The sequence below is a fragment of the Aspergillus costaricaensis genome (assembly GCF_003184835.1).
Source record: "Aspergillus costaricaensis CBS 115574 unplaced genomic scaffold BO79scaffold_7, whole genome shotgun sequence".
In the NCBI taxonomy this organism is placed as follows: domain Eukaryota; kingdom Fungi; phylum Ascomycota; class Eurotiomycetes; order Eurotiales; family Aspergillaceae; genus Aspergillus; species Aspergillus costaricensis.
Window position 1 is genome coordinate 24,899 of NW_020291807.1, and position 14,922 is coordinate 39,820.

General features: G+C 54.3%; 5 protein-coding genes across 5 annotated transcripts; 3 read left to right on the plus strand and 2 right to left on the minus strand.

The window, feature by feature from the left end:
• Window positions 1-2,755: 2,755 nt before the first annotated feature.
• BO79DRAFT_252195 (uncharacterized protein) lies at window positions 2,756-7,810 on the plus strand (the record flags this gene model as incomplete). Its single annotated transcript, XM_025685910.1, has 3 exons — window positions 2,756-6,118; window positions 6,173-7,594; window positions 7,655-7,810. 3 exons carry the CDS (start codon window positions 2,756-2,758, stop codon window positions 7,808-7,810), a joined length of 4,941 nt encoding a protein of 1,646 aa, XP_025542203.1.
• Window positions 7,811-8,385: 575 nt separating this feature from the next.
• BO79DRAFT_141243 (putative metallo-beta-lactamase domain protein) lies at window positions 8,386-9,615 on the plus strand (the record flags this gene model as incomplete). The annotated part of the gene is made up of 4 exons (XM_025678248.1): window positions 8,386-8,522; window positions 8,658-9,012; window positions 9,067-9,330; window positions 9,421-9,615. The coding sequence occupies 4 exons, from the start codon at window positions 8,386-8,388 to the stop codon at window positions 9,613-9,615; spliced, it is 951 nt and encodes a 316-aa protein (XP_025542204.1).
• A 174-nt stretch (window positions 9,616-9,789) lies between these two features.
• BO79DRAFT_279493 (uncharacterized protein) lies at window positions 9,790-10,896 on the minus strand (the record flags this gene model as incomplete). The annotated part of the gene is made up of 1 exon (XM_025687986.1): window positions 9,790-10,896. Exon 1 carries the CDS (start codon window positions 10,654-10,656, stop codon window positions 9,790-9,792), a length of 867 nt encoding a protein of 288 aa, XP_025542205.1. The 5' UTR covers window positions 10,657-10,896.
• Window positions 10,897-11,047: 151 nt separating this feature from the next.
• BO79DRAFT_207752 (putative haloacid dehalogenase-like hydrolase) lies at window positions 11,048-12,242 on the plus strand. The gene is made up of 5 exons (XM_025682239.1): window positions 11,048-11,254; window positions 11,326-11,358; window positions 11,432-11,641; window positions 11,717-11,888; window positions 11,960-12,242. The coding sequence occupies exons 1-5, from the start codon at window positions 11,088-11,090 to the stop codon at window positions 12,182-12,184; spliced, it is 807 nt and encodes a 268-aa protein (XP_025542206.1). The 5' UTR covers window positions 11,048-11,087; the 3' UTR covers window positions 12,185-12,242.
• Window positions 12,243-12,391: 149 nt separating this feature from the next.
• Window positions 12,392-14,298, minus strand: BO79DRAFT_190163 (zinc knuckle domain protein; the record flags this gene model as incomplete). Its single annotated transcript, XM_025680716.1, has 2 exons — window positions 12,392-13,264; window positions 13,321-14,298. 2 exons carry the CDS (start codon window positions 14,296-14,298, stop codon window positions 12,392-12,394), a joined length of 1,851 nt encoding a protein of 616 aa, XP_025542207.1.
• Window positions 14,299-14,922: the final 624 nt, after the last annotated feature.

The following is a 14,922-nucleotide window of genomic DNA, read 5'->3' on the forward strand; positions in this document are numbered from 1 at the left end:
GGACTATCCCAGCAAACTACTCATCAAACCTACACTTAAATCCGAGGGTGGCTGGTCAAAAAGGTGGCTGGGAAAGACAAAAAAAGGGAAAGAAAGGAAAGGAAAGGGACGGGACGGGATCCGCCGTCGAACCCAAATTTTCCATCCCATCCCATCCACTACTGGGAAAAAAAGTACGGGCACATCCAACGTTGCAAGTGGCCGTAAGCAACACCTGGTCCTGACAGTCACCTGTCCTATTCCAGCAGGATGATCGTTGCAATGGAGAAAAAAAAAAAAAAAAAGATGAAAAGAGGCTACCAATCAGCCGTGAAGGCTGTAGTCAGAATTGACGGAGGGGACGGAGGGGATTGATGAGCTGGCAGCCTTAACCGCCAATGATTGCTGGGAGTTGGTCGTCCTGGAGACCGCCTGGTCCTGGTCCTTGACTGCCTCTTCTTCTTTCTTGCTTTGCGGCCCATGAGCCAGTCAGTCAATGGGAGAGATGAGAGACTGTCTCTTGCTGGTTCCGTGTGCGGGTCGGGGGAAAAGGAACACACACACAGGGAGGGGCGCGGGCTCCACCCACTCACGATTCATCCATCTACTGGTGATGAACTTTTTTCTCGATTCGGACTTTCCTAATCCCAGTAACCCAACGACTGTACCTACACTAGTCATGTTCGTTCGGGATGCTGATGCTGTTCCGGTAGCCCTCCTCCGCCAGTGGTCTTCAGAATTATCCGATTCCCAGCCAGGTACGGAGTCCGGAAGACAGGAGATCGTGGCTTCTAATGTGACGAGTCATTCCGAAACCAAACAACTCTCTGGACATTAGGTGCTGGCAGGGCTCGTGTTTCAAGCTGTATATATGGCAGCCAATTCCTGAGCATCACGCTCCAGGTTTCACCACCATGAGTCTCGGGAGGCAAAAACCGCTGCTCTCTCTCACACCTGTACAACGGTAATAGGGCCACCCAAGATCGGGAGTGGCAGACAGACAGGAAACAGATCACATCTCGGGTCGCACTACGAAGGCAATAACCCGCTCTCGTCCAGTGGGAGGTGCGCGCATGAACTGGTATGGATTTTAGGAAACAAGAAAAATCATATTTCTCCAAGCCTCACGCTTCTTACATCCCTGGTGTGTCGGGAAAGAAAGATGCGAGTGGATGAGGAATCGGATTCAACCTCAAGCTTGAGGAAGCATCATCGAGCATCGTGAAGATCACTCTCGGCGACAGGGAGAAACCGGCAAAGCCGACTACTCATTAGTATTTTGTATCTTCGAAGCTGATCTGATGGAAGAGTGAGAGAGCGTCGAAGCGCAGCTTTGCTCGGTCACCATGCGTGGATCTCATCTGGTGGAGGAGAAGAATGGATCCCGGGGGGGATACACACACGTAGGAAGCAAAGCAGTCCACTTCTATCGAACCCAACCGATAATGACACCCAAAGTGAAGGGGGAAATCCCGCTTCAGAACGAAGGCCATCAGCAGTATAAGAGCCCAGGAAACGCGATAATCGCGAGGCTGGCAGAGACAAGAAGCTCATCTTTTTTGGGTCGTGGCCAACTCATCCAAGGCCGTACCTTACTTAAGTTTCAGTGACTGTTTTTCTTAATCAGTGCCGGCCACTGACTTTTAGTTACTTTGAACTTGGGGGGGGGACACTAAATCGCCAACTCCAGCATCCATCCATCCTTATACTCCTTGACTAGTTCTTTAGTGACCGACCTTACCAGCCTTCTCTATTTTTTCCCCCTCCCTCACCGTTCCCACCCCCATCGATCAATCAATCAATCAGTCAATCAAGCAAGCAAGCACATCCACTTGGGCCTTTTCCCCTCTTCCCTGCTGCTGCTGCCCTTCGATTAGATTTTTCTCTCTTGTCTATTCTTTAATCTTGGGCATTTTCCCTGCATCCGAATCATTATTACCCAGCCCAGCCCCGACCAACTCGCAATCATACCTTCAACCCAGTCAACCCAATCAATGCACGGGTGAACTCTTGCGGTGAATGTACATGGCCACCATCCGTTGATTATCCACACCGATTGTTGGCTTATCGCAAGTGAGGGTGCTGCCTCAATTCATTCACTCGCCTCATCCTCATCCTCATCCTTAATTCTCATTCTCTCTCATTCTCACTCTCTTCTCTCTTCCCCCCACCTTTTCCCTCGTTGTGTTAATTCGAACCACCGGCAACTACCGCCTCGGGTGTTTCTTCCTCCTCTACTACTGCTAAAATCTCCGCTGTTATTGCATCTCCCTCCCAACACTCCCCAGCGCTGGTACGCTTCTTCTCTTTTGCTTTTTGTGATATCGCAGCAATCCCTCACAGCTGCCCTTCTCTTGCGTCCCCACCTGCTCTGATCGTCATCCTTCCTTTCCCTTTCCCTTTCCCCCTCCCCAATCCTCTCCAATCCCTCTCTTGCTGCCCATCTAATTTACCCGCCTGCTTCCTTTCTCCTCATCCGAGCTGCATATCGATCGGTCCGATCTGTAGTGACACTTCAGTCTGTTAGCAGTCGGACCCAATCCCCAGCCTTAATCCTTCCAACTACCCTCCTTCACCCCCCTGCACACACACACTTCCTGCCCCTGAACTTTTGCCAGCTTCCCAAAATAGGCAAAAAGGGAAAAAAGAAATCAGGGAAGACAAGACAAGACAAGAAAAGAAAAAGGAAAATCATTGTTCCCACTCGCCCAAGCACAGAGTATGGTCTTGTCTGGCTGAAAAGAAAGGATTCTCCGCTCTCTTCTTCTCCTTCATCATGGGCGTCGACACCCGCAGACCGATCTTGCCTGCCCCCACTGAATCTATTGTCGATACCAACGGCAGCATCACAGGCACTGATCTGGCAACTGACATATCTCGCCGCACAGACAAGACCTCATACTCCATTCCAGACGACGGGAGCCCCGTCACCATCCCCACTCGTCGGAAACATCGCTCCCGCGGGGACGACTCCAAACTGTCCCGCTCGTCGCAGCACTCCCAGACCTCCCTGCTCATCGAGTATTTCGAGGGCGGGAAGGGTTCTGGCTCCCTCACTTCCCGCCCCAGTGTCCGTGTCCGTGTCACCCCTTCCTCCGCGCGGAAGCTCAAGGACCAGAAGGACCACATACAGATCACCGAGTCGAGTGGCAATCGGAAACCCGTCTATTCCCGCCGCATCTCCCTGAGCTCGCCCCACAAGCACAAGTCGCTGGAGGAGTCGGCTGTGGATGACAGTTCTTCCAATTCAGCCACCGATGAGAACCAGCCTCCCGGCCATTCTCCCTTAGAAATCGAGCTCATGAATCGCGACCAAGGCAGTGAGCTCTCCGCCCTGTCGCGCGACAGGTACTTCCACCCAACCTCCGACATCTCGTCGATGCCGGCGGATAGCATGCTGGAAGCCCCCTCATCTGGTCCTCGTCGAAAACGCAGTCAGAGCTTGGAACGTGAATCCAAGGAGTACCTCAAAACCCCCCGGCGACAACGTAGTCGCAGTCTCAGCACCGAACGCATTGCTCATCGAGTCGCAGAGAAGCTCAGCAACGACCCTCGTGACGTCTCTAGGCAACGCCGGCGTGCCGAAAGAAGTAGGTTCGAAGACGGCAGTGATCTCCAAGATATGGATTCGAAGTCTCCTCGTCGTCGGGCTCTTCCCGACGATATGATGAGTCCAGAATCCAGCCTCCTCAGCGCCTCGGCTGTGTCCTCGCATCGCCGATCCGGTGATCAGTACTCGTTCAAATCCGGCACCTCGAAGTCATCGATCAACAACCCAAAGCTTCTTGAAACTGTGGAAGACGCGATCCGAAGACTCATACTGCCTGAGCTGAAGGAACTTAAGAAGGACCAGAAAGTCATCACCAACACGTCCAAATTTGAACGCGACATGAACACCTCACATTCATCAGCCAGCACGCCCTCTCGGGACGAGCTGGGCAGACGACTTTCCAAACACGCAAGCGCTCCTGACGTCCGAAAGCCCAAGGTTGTCCTGAATAAGGATAGTCGCGATGAAGGCATCGTCCTTTCGGGCGACTCCGTCCCATCCCAAAAAGAACGGAGATCCAGCAAGGACAGCGAACGAAGTCATGGCAGAAGCGAAAAAAGCCAGGATCTCGGTTACATCAGATGGGCCAACCGCCCCGAGTTGACGGAGCAAGAAAAGCTCCGTCGACAAAAGAGCAAAGGACTTCGTGATGCAGAAAAGGCTGCACTCGTGGGGACGGCTCTAACCGCTGCAGCCCTCCAGCATCACGACTCACGGTCCAGCCTCGGAAAAAGCGAGGGAAGAAGAAAAAGCAGTGGGGCCCGAAGCCGCACCGGCAGTATTAACGAGACCGAACTAGTCTTCCAGAAACACAATGTCGCCCCCATGCCACTGCGCAGTGCGATTGAATCCGACCTCACCAGAGCTTCCCTTCTCTCCGAGCAGACCGCCGAACCAGCAGCACCGTACGGAGACACCAAATTCCATGAAGGCTTCCGCGGCTCCCCTTTCCAGTCTCTCTCGCCAGCACCCCTGTCACCAGCACCTCGCACGCCAAATAGAACGCCTCTGGACGTGCGGCATGAGCTGAAGCTCAAGCACAGCAACTTGTCCAGCCATGACTTGTCGATGCATAGCCCCTCGAGTCGGTCGCCCGTCGGGGATGCCGCCGCAGGCGCTATCGCCGCTGCCGCTGCCGCTAATTTGCTCGACTCCCACTCCGAGAATCATGACCTCGACTACAGTGATCTGGCGAGCCGTCGGCGCACTCTTAGTCCGATACAGAGCGTGGCCAGCAATGAGAGCCAATCTCCGGTCAAGCGGGACTTGACCCATTATGATAGGTACGATTACTCCGAAGATGAACGAGAATTGGAGCCGCGTCTCTCGATTGACTCTCTTTCGTCTGCGCCCAGTACGGATTTTGCAAGATCTACCCGTCCAGAAGGCCTCAGCATCACGAGCCAGACGGAGTCCCTACGCCGTCGACAGGAACCTGGCCCCGAGCTCGGCTACGAGGAGACCCCCCGACCATCCCCCAGAGAGGAAAGACACTGGGAGGAATATTCCGACGATGACGAAGACCAGCATTCGCTAGCAGAAACTGAGACGCAGAGCACCGTCGGTAAACGCATGACCGGGTACACCGATGACAGCGAGCTTGATCACCACGACCAGGAAGATCAGGGCCGACCGGTAGCTGAAGGCCTTGCTGCCAATCCCCGATTCGTACATCCGATGGCTGTTGAATCAGCGGTGGCCTCTGTCCTCGAACCCACGATCCTGGACACCAAGTCTAGCCAGTCTGGAGCGAACCGCTCCATGGCTGGTATTCCGGAGCAAGAGGAGGAGGACTGGGAGCCGGAGCCCCTGGAGCAGCATGAGCAGCATGAGCCGGCAGAGCACGAATCTCACCGAGGTAGCCCCCTGAAGCAGCGCGAGGAGGTTTCCAGCCCCGACGCGACCTCGTTCCCTAGACGCATGGGTGCTACGTCGCCGCCCCAGAGTGTCACCCAGTCGCTGGACGACCACTACCAGAACGAGCCGGCTCCTTTGTTCGCTGGCGACCTCGACAGCAGCCCAATGCCGCACGAAGACGACCGGAGCCCTGATTCAGAATCGGAAATCAATACCAATCCTTCCATCATTCAAGGTCCCGCGGCCCACGAAAACAGCTGGTCGTTCAACCGCACCCCTTCCAAAGACGCTCCGTCGCCCCTCTTTGACAAGACTGGAGCTGGTGCGGGTGCTGGCCTGGGCTTGGGGTCAGTTGAGCCCTCCCACTATGGCCAGGACTATTACCCGGAGGATGACTACGGTGCGAACGACTACTATGATCAGCAGTACCACGGAGGCCAGATGCTCGGCACACCGCTTGGTGCCAAAGACGAAGGGTATGTCTCGGCCGCGAACCCTCGCTCCCCGAGTGTTGAGACCCCTGAGCCACTCAGTAAGGGTATTGCTGGAATCGACACAAATGGAATGGGTCTGTTTGACAGTCCTCTTGGTGGGGAAGACCACTTTATGCCTGGTCACCAGCGGCAGTTGAGTGGCTACTCTCAAGGAGTCGGCTCACCTCTGTATGACAGTGCAACTGGGAAAGGAATTGATCGAATTCAGTCCAAGGACATTGTTGCACTCATGGACCATGTTAGTAAACATATCATCTTGCTTGAAGGTATCACTGCTGACTTATTTGAACAGCTCACGGTTCGCGATGCCCAACGGAATGCCAGGGATACGGAGATTCTCGTGACTCTTGTTCGAAGCGCCGCGGAAATGCGCAACTCATTTGAGGAGATGAAGAAGTTCATTGCTCTACAGGATGGAATGCTCATGGAAGCTAGTGACCGACAGCACGAGCGGACCTATCGAGCTCTGGGTGGGCCACGCCCTCAGCCGGCTAGCACGCGTAGTGCTCGCCAGGTGCCTATTGACGACGGGGATGACATGCGCTCGAAGCGGAAGAATATCTTCAAGCGAGCACTCAAAGGCCTGAGCCTCAAGAACTCCAACGATCTTACCCGAATCGAGGATATGTTGGAACAGCTCCTTGATGAAGTCGAAGCTCTACGCTACGGCCAAGATGACCGGTACATGCGGGGAGGCAACCGGGCCGCCAGTGTGGATCCAGAGGGCTATGAGCCGGAGGGCCATGCTGGGACTTCATCGCCCGGAAACCAGTCGGAGTACCTTTCCACCTCTTCCCAGCCTGTTCTGGAACCACTCGTTGGGAATGGACTGCGGAGGGGCATGGAAAACCGCGTCAGTACGGTGCCGGAACTGGATGAAGACATAGATGAGCAAGAGTTCCCGAGTCCAACCATGCCTTCGCAGGAGCCGGCCAACAACCGCCAGGGCCGGGCTGGCTCCGCACCTGTGTCAACACCTCCTCGTGAGCCTATGGCTTCGGGTGCCCTCAGTAACGAGGCGACGCCGAAGACGACGGAGAAGGCCAAGAAGCACAAATCGAGCAGCTCTTCATTCTTCCCCAAGATCTCCCGTTGGTCCAAGACCACGGCGTCTTCGATGGGAGACAACATCCGCAACAGCATTCAACCTGGCCGCAGCAAGGAGAGAGCGTCCTTCGATACCTCGCGCTCTGGATCCGAAGCTGCACCAGGGCCATACAAGCCGGACTACTATGATCCCCAAGGCGAAGACCGATTGCGCTCGACGTACACTCTGGAGGACCCGCAACAAGAGAACCGGCCGCCATCCCCTCTGGTTCCGTCTCAAGCATCGGGACAAGCGTCGGAGGCGCCAAAGTACCGGGCTCACCGGGGCAGTCTCGATCTTCACCATCCCCAGCCTCGCCAGGGCCCGTCTGGGCGATACCAAAACCAGCTAGAAACGCAAGCGCAGGTCTACGGCGTGCCAGCGGGTGCACCTTCGGACCAGTGGGGATCCAACCCCAGCTTGTCTGGCGTGAACGCCAACCCGCGCTACAGCGGCGCCAGTCGTCTTTCGCCCATCTCGGACGCGGGCTACTCGGAAGCGAGCTCGCGGCACACAGGGCCTCCTCGTCCGCCTAAGATCAAGGATGAGGGACCACTGATCCCGGAGCGGCCGCCCAAAGTCAAGGAAGACGATGAGCGATCGTACATGGAACGAGTTGCTTCGCGGGTTAGTGACCATACCCGGAAGGGACGATTTATTCGCATGATGCTGACCATATCTCTGTAGAGTTCGATCATGCGCTCTCCCCGTAGCACACCGCCTCCCCGGAAACCCACGGGGCCTCGTCCCCTGACGTCGGGCAGCCAGTTCAGCCCTGCGCGGCGGCAGCGAAGCCAGTATCGCGCCAGTCCGGAGCAGGTGGATGCCGACCATGACTATTGACGCGACAGACGTTTGATACCCAATATTTTTTTTTTCTCCTCTCGTCATCTTTTCTTCGAATTCAACCTGTTATACGATTTGTTATGTTCACGACTTATGACCCGCGCAGCGATAGCAAGCGTGCATGAAATGGATGGTTGTATGGGCGGAAAGGGGGGATGTGTCGACTAGTACTGCTACTTTTGTACCGATTTTTGCATTTTTGTGCTATATGATTCCCTTCTTGCAGCATATTTTTCTCGATTAGTGCATAATGGATGGGCTGTATGCCATGCGATGGATGGAATACAAAAGTTTCCGCCTTTTTTCTAAGATTCAGATAGTGTTGACATCATTGTGCCTAATTCGAGCCCTGGTTTGCAGCTTATCAGTTCAGCTGCAGACCAGCAGCAGCTCAGCTGAGGTTCAGCTCGGCGATCCATGGCTCCAGTACATGCGGGGTCAATGCGGAGAACAGCTGATGTTCTTCCATACATTTAAGCAGTGAATATCTCCCATTTGATGGGTGTTTCGATTTTGTATCTCTACATTGTCAAATAACTACAACCAGATACAGATACAATATTATTATCGTCATGACTAGTGATACTACTACTGTTGACCCCCTCGACCTCCCCATCTGCACCACCTGCGGCACCCAGTTCTCAACTCCCACGCCGCCAACTCCATGTCCCATTTGCGATGATCCGCGTCAATATCTCCCTCCAACTGGGTATATCCCTATGCCCCCCATTCTTGACTATACTACACCCCCACTCTATCCCTATACACATCCATACTCACCACCACCACCACCACCCACAAAACACCAAACAACATACTAACCCACCTCAATAAAAACCAACAGACAAGACTACACCACCCTCCGCGCCCTTCGCGCCCCCACCCACGAACCCCAACTAAAGAACATCCTCTCCCCGCTACCCTCCCACCCCAACTCCAACAAGATCTACACTCTCCACACCACCCCCAAGCACTGCATCGGCCAACGCGCCTTCCTCCTCCTCACCCCCCACGGCAACATCCTCTGGGACTGCATCCCCTACCTCGACACCGACACCATCACCAACATCAACGCGCTAGGCGGTATCTCCGCAATCATCATCTCCCATCCGCACTACTACGCCACGCATCTAGTCTGGGCGGAGGCGTTTAACTGTCCGGTGTATTTATCCAGTGAGGATAGGGAGTGGGTTATGCGGGTTGACACAGCCCCTTCTTCCTCTGGTAATACTAATATTGCCGAAGGCAGTAAGGATAAAGGTAATGGTGGCAGTGGTACCGCAAGGCAAATCTTCTGGGACGGTCAAGAGGTAGAAGTCCTCCCCGGCAGCGGAGTGATAGGAGTCAAAACAGGCGGTCATTTCCCCGGCAGTTCGGTGCTATGGTGGAAGGATGAAAAGGTGATGTTTTTGGCGGATACTATTGGGACGATTCCTAGTGGGGTTGGGGATTATGGCGACAGAGGGAGGAGGGAGGGCACGGCGTCGTATACGTTTATGTGGAGTTATCCGAATATGGTATGTCTTCATTCTTATCAGTTCTGTCTTTTTGTGGGGTTGGGGTGAGGGATTGAGTTGCTGATGGGCTGGTGCTGATTGTGGGGATAGATTCCACTGCCGCCGGATGATGTGCATGGTATTTGGAAGGCTCTTAGGCATACGGAGTTTGATCGGGCGTATGGGGCGTTCATGGGGATGGATACGGTTGGGGATTGCAAGAAACGGGTGTTGGATAGTGCGAAGATCTTTGTTCGAGCTATGGGGTATTTGGATCATGCGATTCATGAGGAGGAATGTGCATGATTGTTTGATTATTTGGATTGGATTACATACTTGCATTACACAGTACATACTGCATGGTCTTTATTGGCGCTTCTGCATCTGCCTCTGCACCTGCACCTGCACCTTCTGCTCCAGATAGCCCCATCGAGGAATAATGTACATCTTGCATTTCTATCCCTCCCCCAAAGCTGCTTGCTACACATCGGTAAACGGCCTCACGGAGGTCCGCACTGCCGTGGCCTCGCTGGCCCCATTGTTGGCACACTGCGCCGTGGCTAACGAGCTCGGCTCCAAGCCGTCACTGATGGGAAACGGTCCTGGATAGCTGTCTGCCGTGCGCGTCTGCTGCAGCTGTGCCATATCCAACGTGACCGGTTCAGGTTGCGACTCATCCGCCAACACACTATCCATCGACCACGGCCGACTCAATATACTGAACCGCAACCTGTCCGACATGAACCCCGAGAACCGCACCCCGGGAAGCATACCCTGCTGCGGACTCGAACAGTTCGAATTCGGATCACTAATCGACAGACTTCTCCGGACGATCGACGAGTAGACCGAGTCACTAGGAAGCGGCTGGTGGCCCAGGAAGTGTACGCTCGCGCGCGTGCTCGTATGGTCATCAAACCCCCGGTCTCTATCGGCAATAGCGAGCTCCAAGCTCCGGGTAGGTGCGCTATGAGACAGTTGAACGACCCGCGACGGCACCGGCATGAGGGGAATGACCAGACTGGAGGAGGGGACGCTGTCGGCCGTGGTGGGTCTATCGTCTGCGCAGGAGAAGCCTGCGTTGGAGGGCAGACTGGTATTCACCGAGGTGCTGCTCTCGGGGATGATTTCAAGTAGGATCTGAATGATGTGCTGCTCTTTGCGACTGATGGCTTGACCGACGTAGCTGTAGGGATATCGGGGTGAGCTGCGTCGTACCCCCGTGAGGCGTGCCAGCAGGTTCAGGAGCTTGATGGTGAGGAGAGTGCCGAGGAGGGCGAGCACGGTGCGGATATTGATGGCATTGAGGATAGGATCGCGAGAAGCTGGATGGTGTTTCTTGGCTGACATGGTGGCCGGCAGGAAGATTTATACTGGATGCAGGGTGAAAAAAAGGATGAGGACTGCAGGGGAGAAGCAGAGATAGATCATTGTGAGGTGTCAGACTCGGAGATATGAGTGTGGAAGGAGATGTTGATGGTGCAGAGGAAGGTGCAACCGTTAAACCCTGACAATCTCTTGTGGAAATTATTCTGATGTAAATGGTGCAGATATAATGCAGTTTCAGAAGTATTGTTGTATGGAATGGAGTCTATAGTAGCATGAAGTAGTTATAGAACCGAAACTAGTAGTAATTAAAGAAACCCAACTTAAGTAACTCCGCATGCCAGTCTCCACTCCATCTTATCAGCCCATCAACCACTTCCTTCTTCAACGTCACTTCTCCACTCTACATTCCTCTGCTTCTTTTCTTCCTCCCTCCTTGCCTTGATACCCTGTCAATGTCCATCTCTAATCCAGCCCTACGCATCTCCCGCTCCCTCATGGCATCCCTAAACAATTATTCTCTCCGCCAACGGCGATTTGCTCCTCTCCTCCCCTCTTCTGCTTCTTCCTCCTCCGCACCCCCACTCCGCGGAATCGTCTTTGACGTCGATGGCACACTATGGTATACCTATACCTATACCTTCTCTAGCTACCAATTCCACCGCTGACCAAATATAATATAAATATATACAGCCTCCCCCAAAACCACATGTTCTCCGAAATGCGGTACTTCCCAATTCCCCACCCCCACCCTACACTACACTACAATCCAACCCATACCAACAAACAAATAATCTAGACAAGCCCTCAACATCGCCCCCAAAGTCGACATCCTACACCACATCAGCCGGCTCCCAACCGCCGAATCGCGTCTCGAAGCCACAAACAAAATCAAAGCCATTGAGCGCACCGCCATGGAATCCCAGCAGCCTCAACCGGGCTTGGTCGAATTGATGGATTTCTTAGAGGAGAGGGAGGTGAAGAGGGCTTTGTGTACGAGGAATTTCGAGTATACCTCCCTCCCTAGAGATTGTTTGTGATATGCAATAAAGGACCATATGATACTAATAAGGATGTGGTGTAGAGCACCCGTCCTCAACCTCCTCAACAACCATCTCCCTGCACATGTCTTCCTCCCCATTGTGACACGGGAAACACCGGGCTTGTTGCCCAAGCCGGATCCAGCAGGGATATTGCATATTGCCAAGGAGTGGGGGGTGCAGGATGAGGAGGGGATGGCGGGGGGTTTGATTATGGTATGATTTCTTTTTCTGTTCTTATTACTCTGTTGTATATCTGATTTGTTTGTTTGACGTGGTCGGTGTAGGTCGGAGATTCTCTCGACGACATGACAGCAGGACATACCGCCGGCGCGGCGACCGTGCTCCTACTCAACGACCATAACGGCCATCTGAAGGACCATGCGCATACGGATCTCTGTATCGAGAGACTAGATGAGTTGATTCGCATTCTAGATGAAGGGTTCGTGGGAAATCGCGGGGGTGAGAAGACCCCTACTTCTACGGATAATGCCGTGGAGAATGGCGTATAGACTACTTCTGTCATCCTGTACACAATCACGTTGGATGTCTATATCATCTCATCTGTACATATAATGAGCTCTAAGCTATGAGCTACGATCTAACTCACACAACTTTTGAAACATGCAACATCAATCGTTCCACCCTCGGGGTATATATACACACACAGGAAACGCCAGCGTCAACGAACCTGTTCATAACGATAAGAACCCACTCCATCACAACCGATACTTATCCCACGCCTTTTTCGCCGCACTCGGCAACGGTCGGTACGCATCCCCACCACCCCCACCTCTCTTCCCTCCACGGCCTCCTCCACGACCGGGATTCCCACCTCTCGACGGCGGCCGACTACCACCACCACCGGACGACTTCCCCCGTCCACCACCGCCACCCTGCCAACTATCCTTCCCACCTCTCCCGCGCATGGAACGAGGATTCGGCGACATCGAGCGCTGTCTCGACGGGCCGAAATCAGATCTATCGCGATACCCATTACCACCCGAAATATTCTTATTCCCTCTACCGATTCCGCTTCCAATACGGATATTGCCGCGGCCGCCGCGATGGACAGGTGCACGTCGATGAGCCATCATGTCGTCGCTGTCGGAGGAAGGCGGGCGATGGTCGGCGCGGCCGCGGATCTTGAGACCTCCTCGGTTATTACCATTATTACTGCTGTTATTGTTGTTGTTGTTGTTTCGTCGATGGTTGACGACGGAGTTGATGTTGGTGATCATGTTAGGGTCGATGCCGCGGACGGTCCAGGATGAGGAGAGCAGGGTTCGGGTGGATGGGAGGGAGGGACAGTCGCCGATGAGGTGGCGGTTGCTGGTGCAGTGGGCGCAGGAGAGGGAGACGAGGACGGGTTCGGAGTCCGGGCGGGTAGTAGTGAGCTTCCACATCAGGTCGCAGTCTTCTTCAATGTGCGTGGTCGAGCCGCATAGTTCGCAGGGGAATTCGCTGGAGGAGCCTTTCAGTGCCGATGGGCAGTTGTCGTCGTCGTGACCGCGCGCGCGACACCGTTGGCACCGGCGCCAGGTCGGGCAGAAGCTGCTTTGGTGCTGGTTCCAGGCGCCGCAGTGTATGCACTATATGTTGGTTAGTTGGTGGTTGTGGGGATGATGGGGGGAGGTGTGAGCGTTACCTCTCGGGACGGGCAGACATCTGCGAGATGGCCCTCGAGTAGACATTCTGTGCAGGCGATGGGGAGTTGGAGGTCGATGGCGTTGACGTCGCGGTCGTAGAAGCGGTATTTCGCTTGGATGTCCATGTCTTCACGGTCGAGGTCGGCGAGGGTTGAGGGGGCGGTCGGGTATTTCTTCGAGAAGCGGAGGAGCGCGTCCTCCTTGGATTGGTTTGTGGAGGTTTGTCCGTTGGTAGATGTTCCGTTGGAGACTGGTAATGCCTCGGGGTCGTAGTCGTCGTCGCCGTCTGGGGTTATTAAGCCATCCTGATCCTGACCGAGACTCTGACCGTTCCGTGACCCGATGTTCAGCAGGATGGAATCGTCTGCTTCCGATCCCAAAGACTCCGAGTCATCTGAGTCGCCGGAGAGCTGCATCTGGCTGGACTCGTCTGAAGCTTCCTCCTCATTCACTTCACCCTCTTCAATACCATCGACTTGAGCGGGCTTTGATGCTTCCGGTTCGTTTTCGCCCTGGGACGAGACAGATTCACTGCGACTGCGCCAGAATTTGTCATTGACAGAGTCGAACTGTGACGTGGGCTTGCTCTCCTCTGGCTTCGCGCGACTGCGAAGCGATGTCCGAATCGCACTTTTGCTGCCTCTATTCCAGCTCGCCGGCGGCGCGGGCGCGGACTCGGTCTGCGCATCATCATCATCATCACCACCGTCGGACGACCCGTCGTCACTGTCGGAACCGGAAGACGAAGTAGCGTCTACATCGACACCAAGTCCCGCTGCACTAAAGGTAGCGCCTTGAGGGACAAAGTCGCGGACATTGCGAACGTCGGCGGAACGACTGCGGCGACGCCTTTTCCGCGGATTCGGGTTGGGATCGTGGGAGCTCTGACGCGAGGAGTGGCGGGAGCCGGTTGTCTGAGCGCGGGGGCCGACTGCGGCGGTTCTGGAATCGTTGTCGTCGGATGGAGAATCGGGCATCCTGGGAAGAAGACGGGAATGGAAGGGGGAAGGAGCAGGAAGTTGAGGCGTTTGCTTGCTGCTGCAAGATTCGTTTCGGATTTACCTTCAGATTTCGCGGAGAGAATTTTACGGCGGGTGATAGGAGCCACTTGTGCCATGTGCAGGTATTGTATCGTCACGAACGAGTATCAGCATCACATCATCATTATTGTTATTGCTTCTGACCTTCATTGTTTTAGACTGATGGCTGTCTGGTACAAGTTGATGGTGGAGAGGATTGGGAGACAAGCTACGTAATGAGCTGCAGTGTCTGGAATTGGCACATATTGTGGCTTTTTTTGAGATATTCCGATCTTGGAGACGGGCCGGTCTATTCCTCGGACTCCTACAAATTGCTGATTGTTGTTTGATCTTCGTCATGACGCGAGTAAAGGATGGCTGTGTTGGATATATCCAATTCATATGGGTCCCCTCAACGAGAGATGGCCTATCAGGAATCCTAGAGATGCGTTGGTAACTCAGATATGATCACCGAGAGGATCTTAGGGGATCAGCTATTGGCATTTCCTAGGGAAACCCTGGATTAAAGCGACAAATGCCATGTGATTAGTGCAAAACGATCCGATGTTCGCGACCTTCTCA

Excerpts from the sequence above, each read along its gene's own strand:
- BO79DRAFT_207752 (XM_025682239.1), top strand. The coding sequence starts at position 11,088 with ATGTCCATCTCTAATCCAGCCCTACGCATCTCCCGCTCCCTCATGGCA. Across the intron at positions 11,359-11,431 it reads CACATGTTCTCCGAAATGCG|ACAAGCCCTCAACATCGCCC; the intron begins GTACTTCCCAAT and ends CAAATAATCTAG. Across the intron at positions 11,642-11,716 it reads TTGTGTACGAGGAATTTCGA|AGCACCCGTCCTCAACCTCC; the intron begins GTATACCTCCCT and ends GATGTGGTGTAG.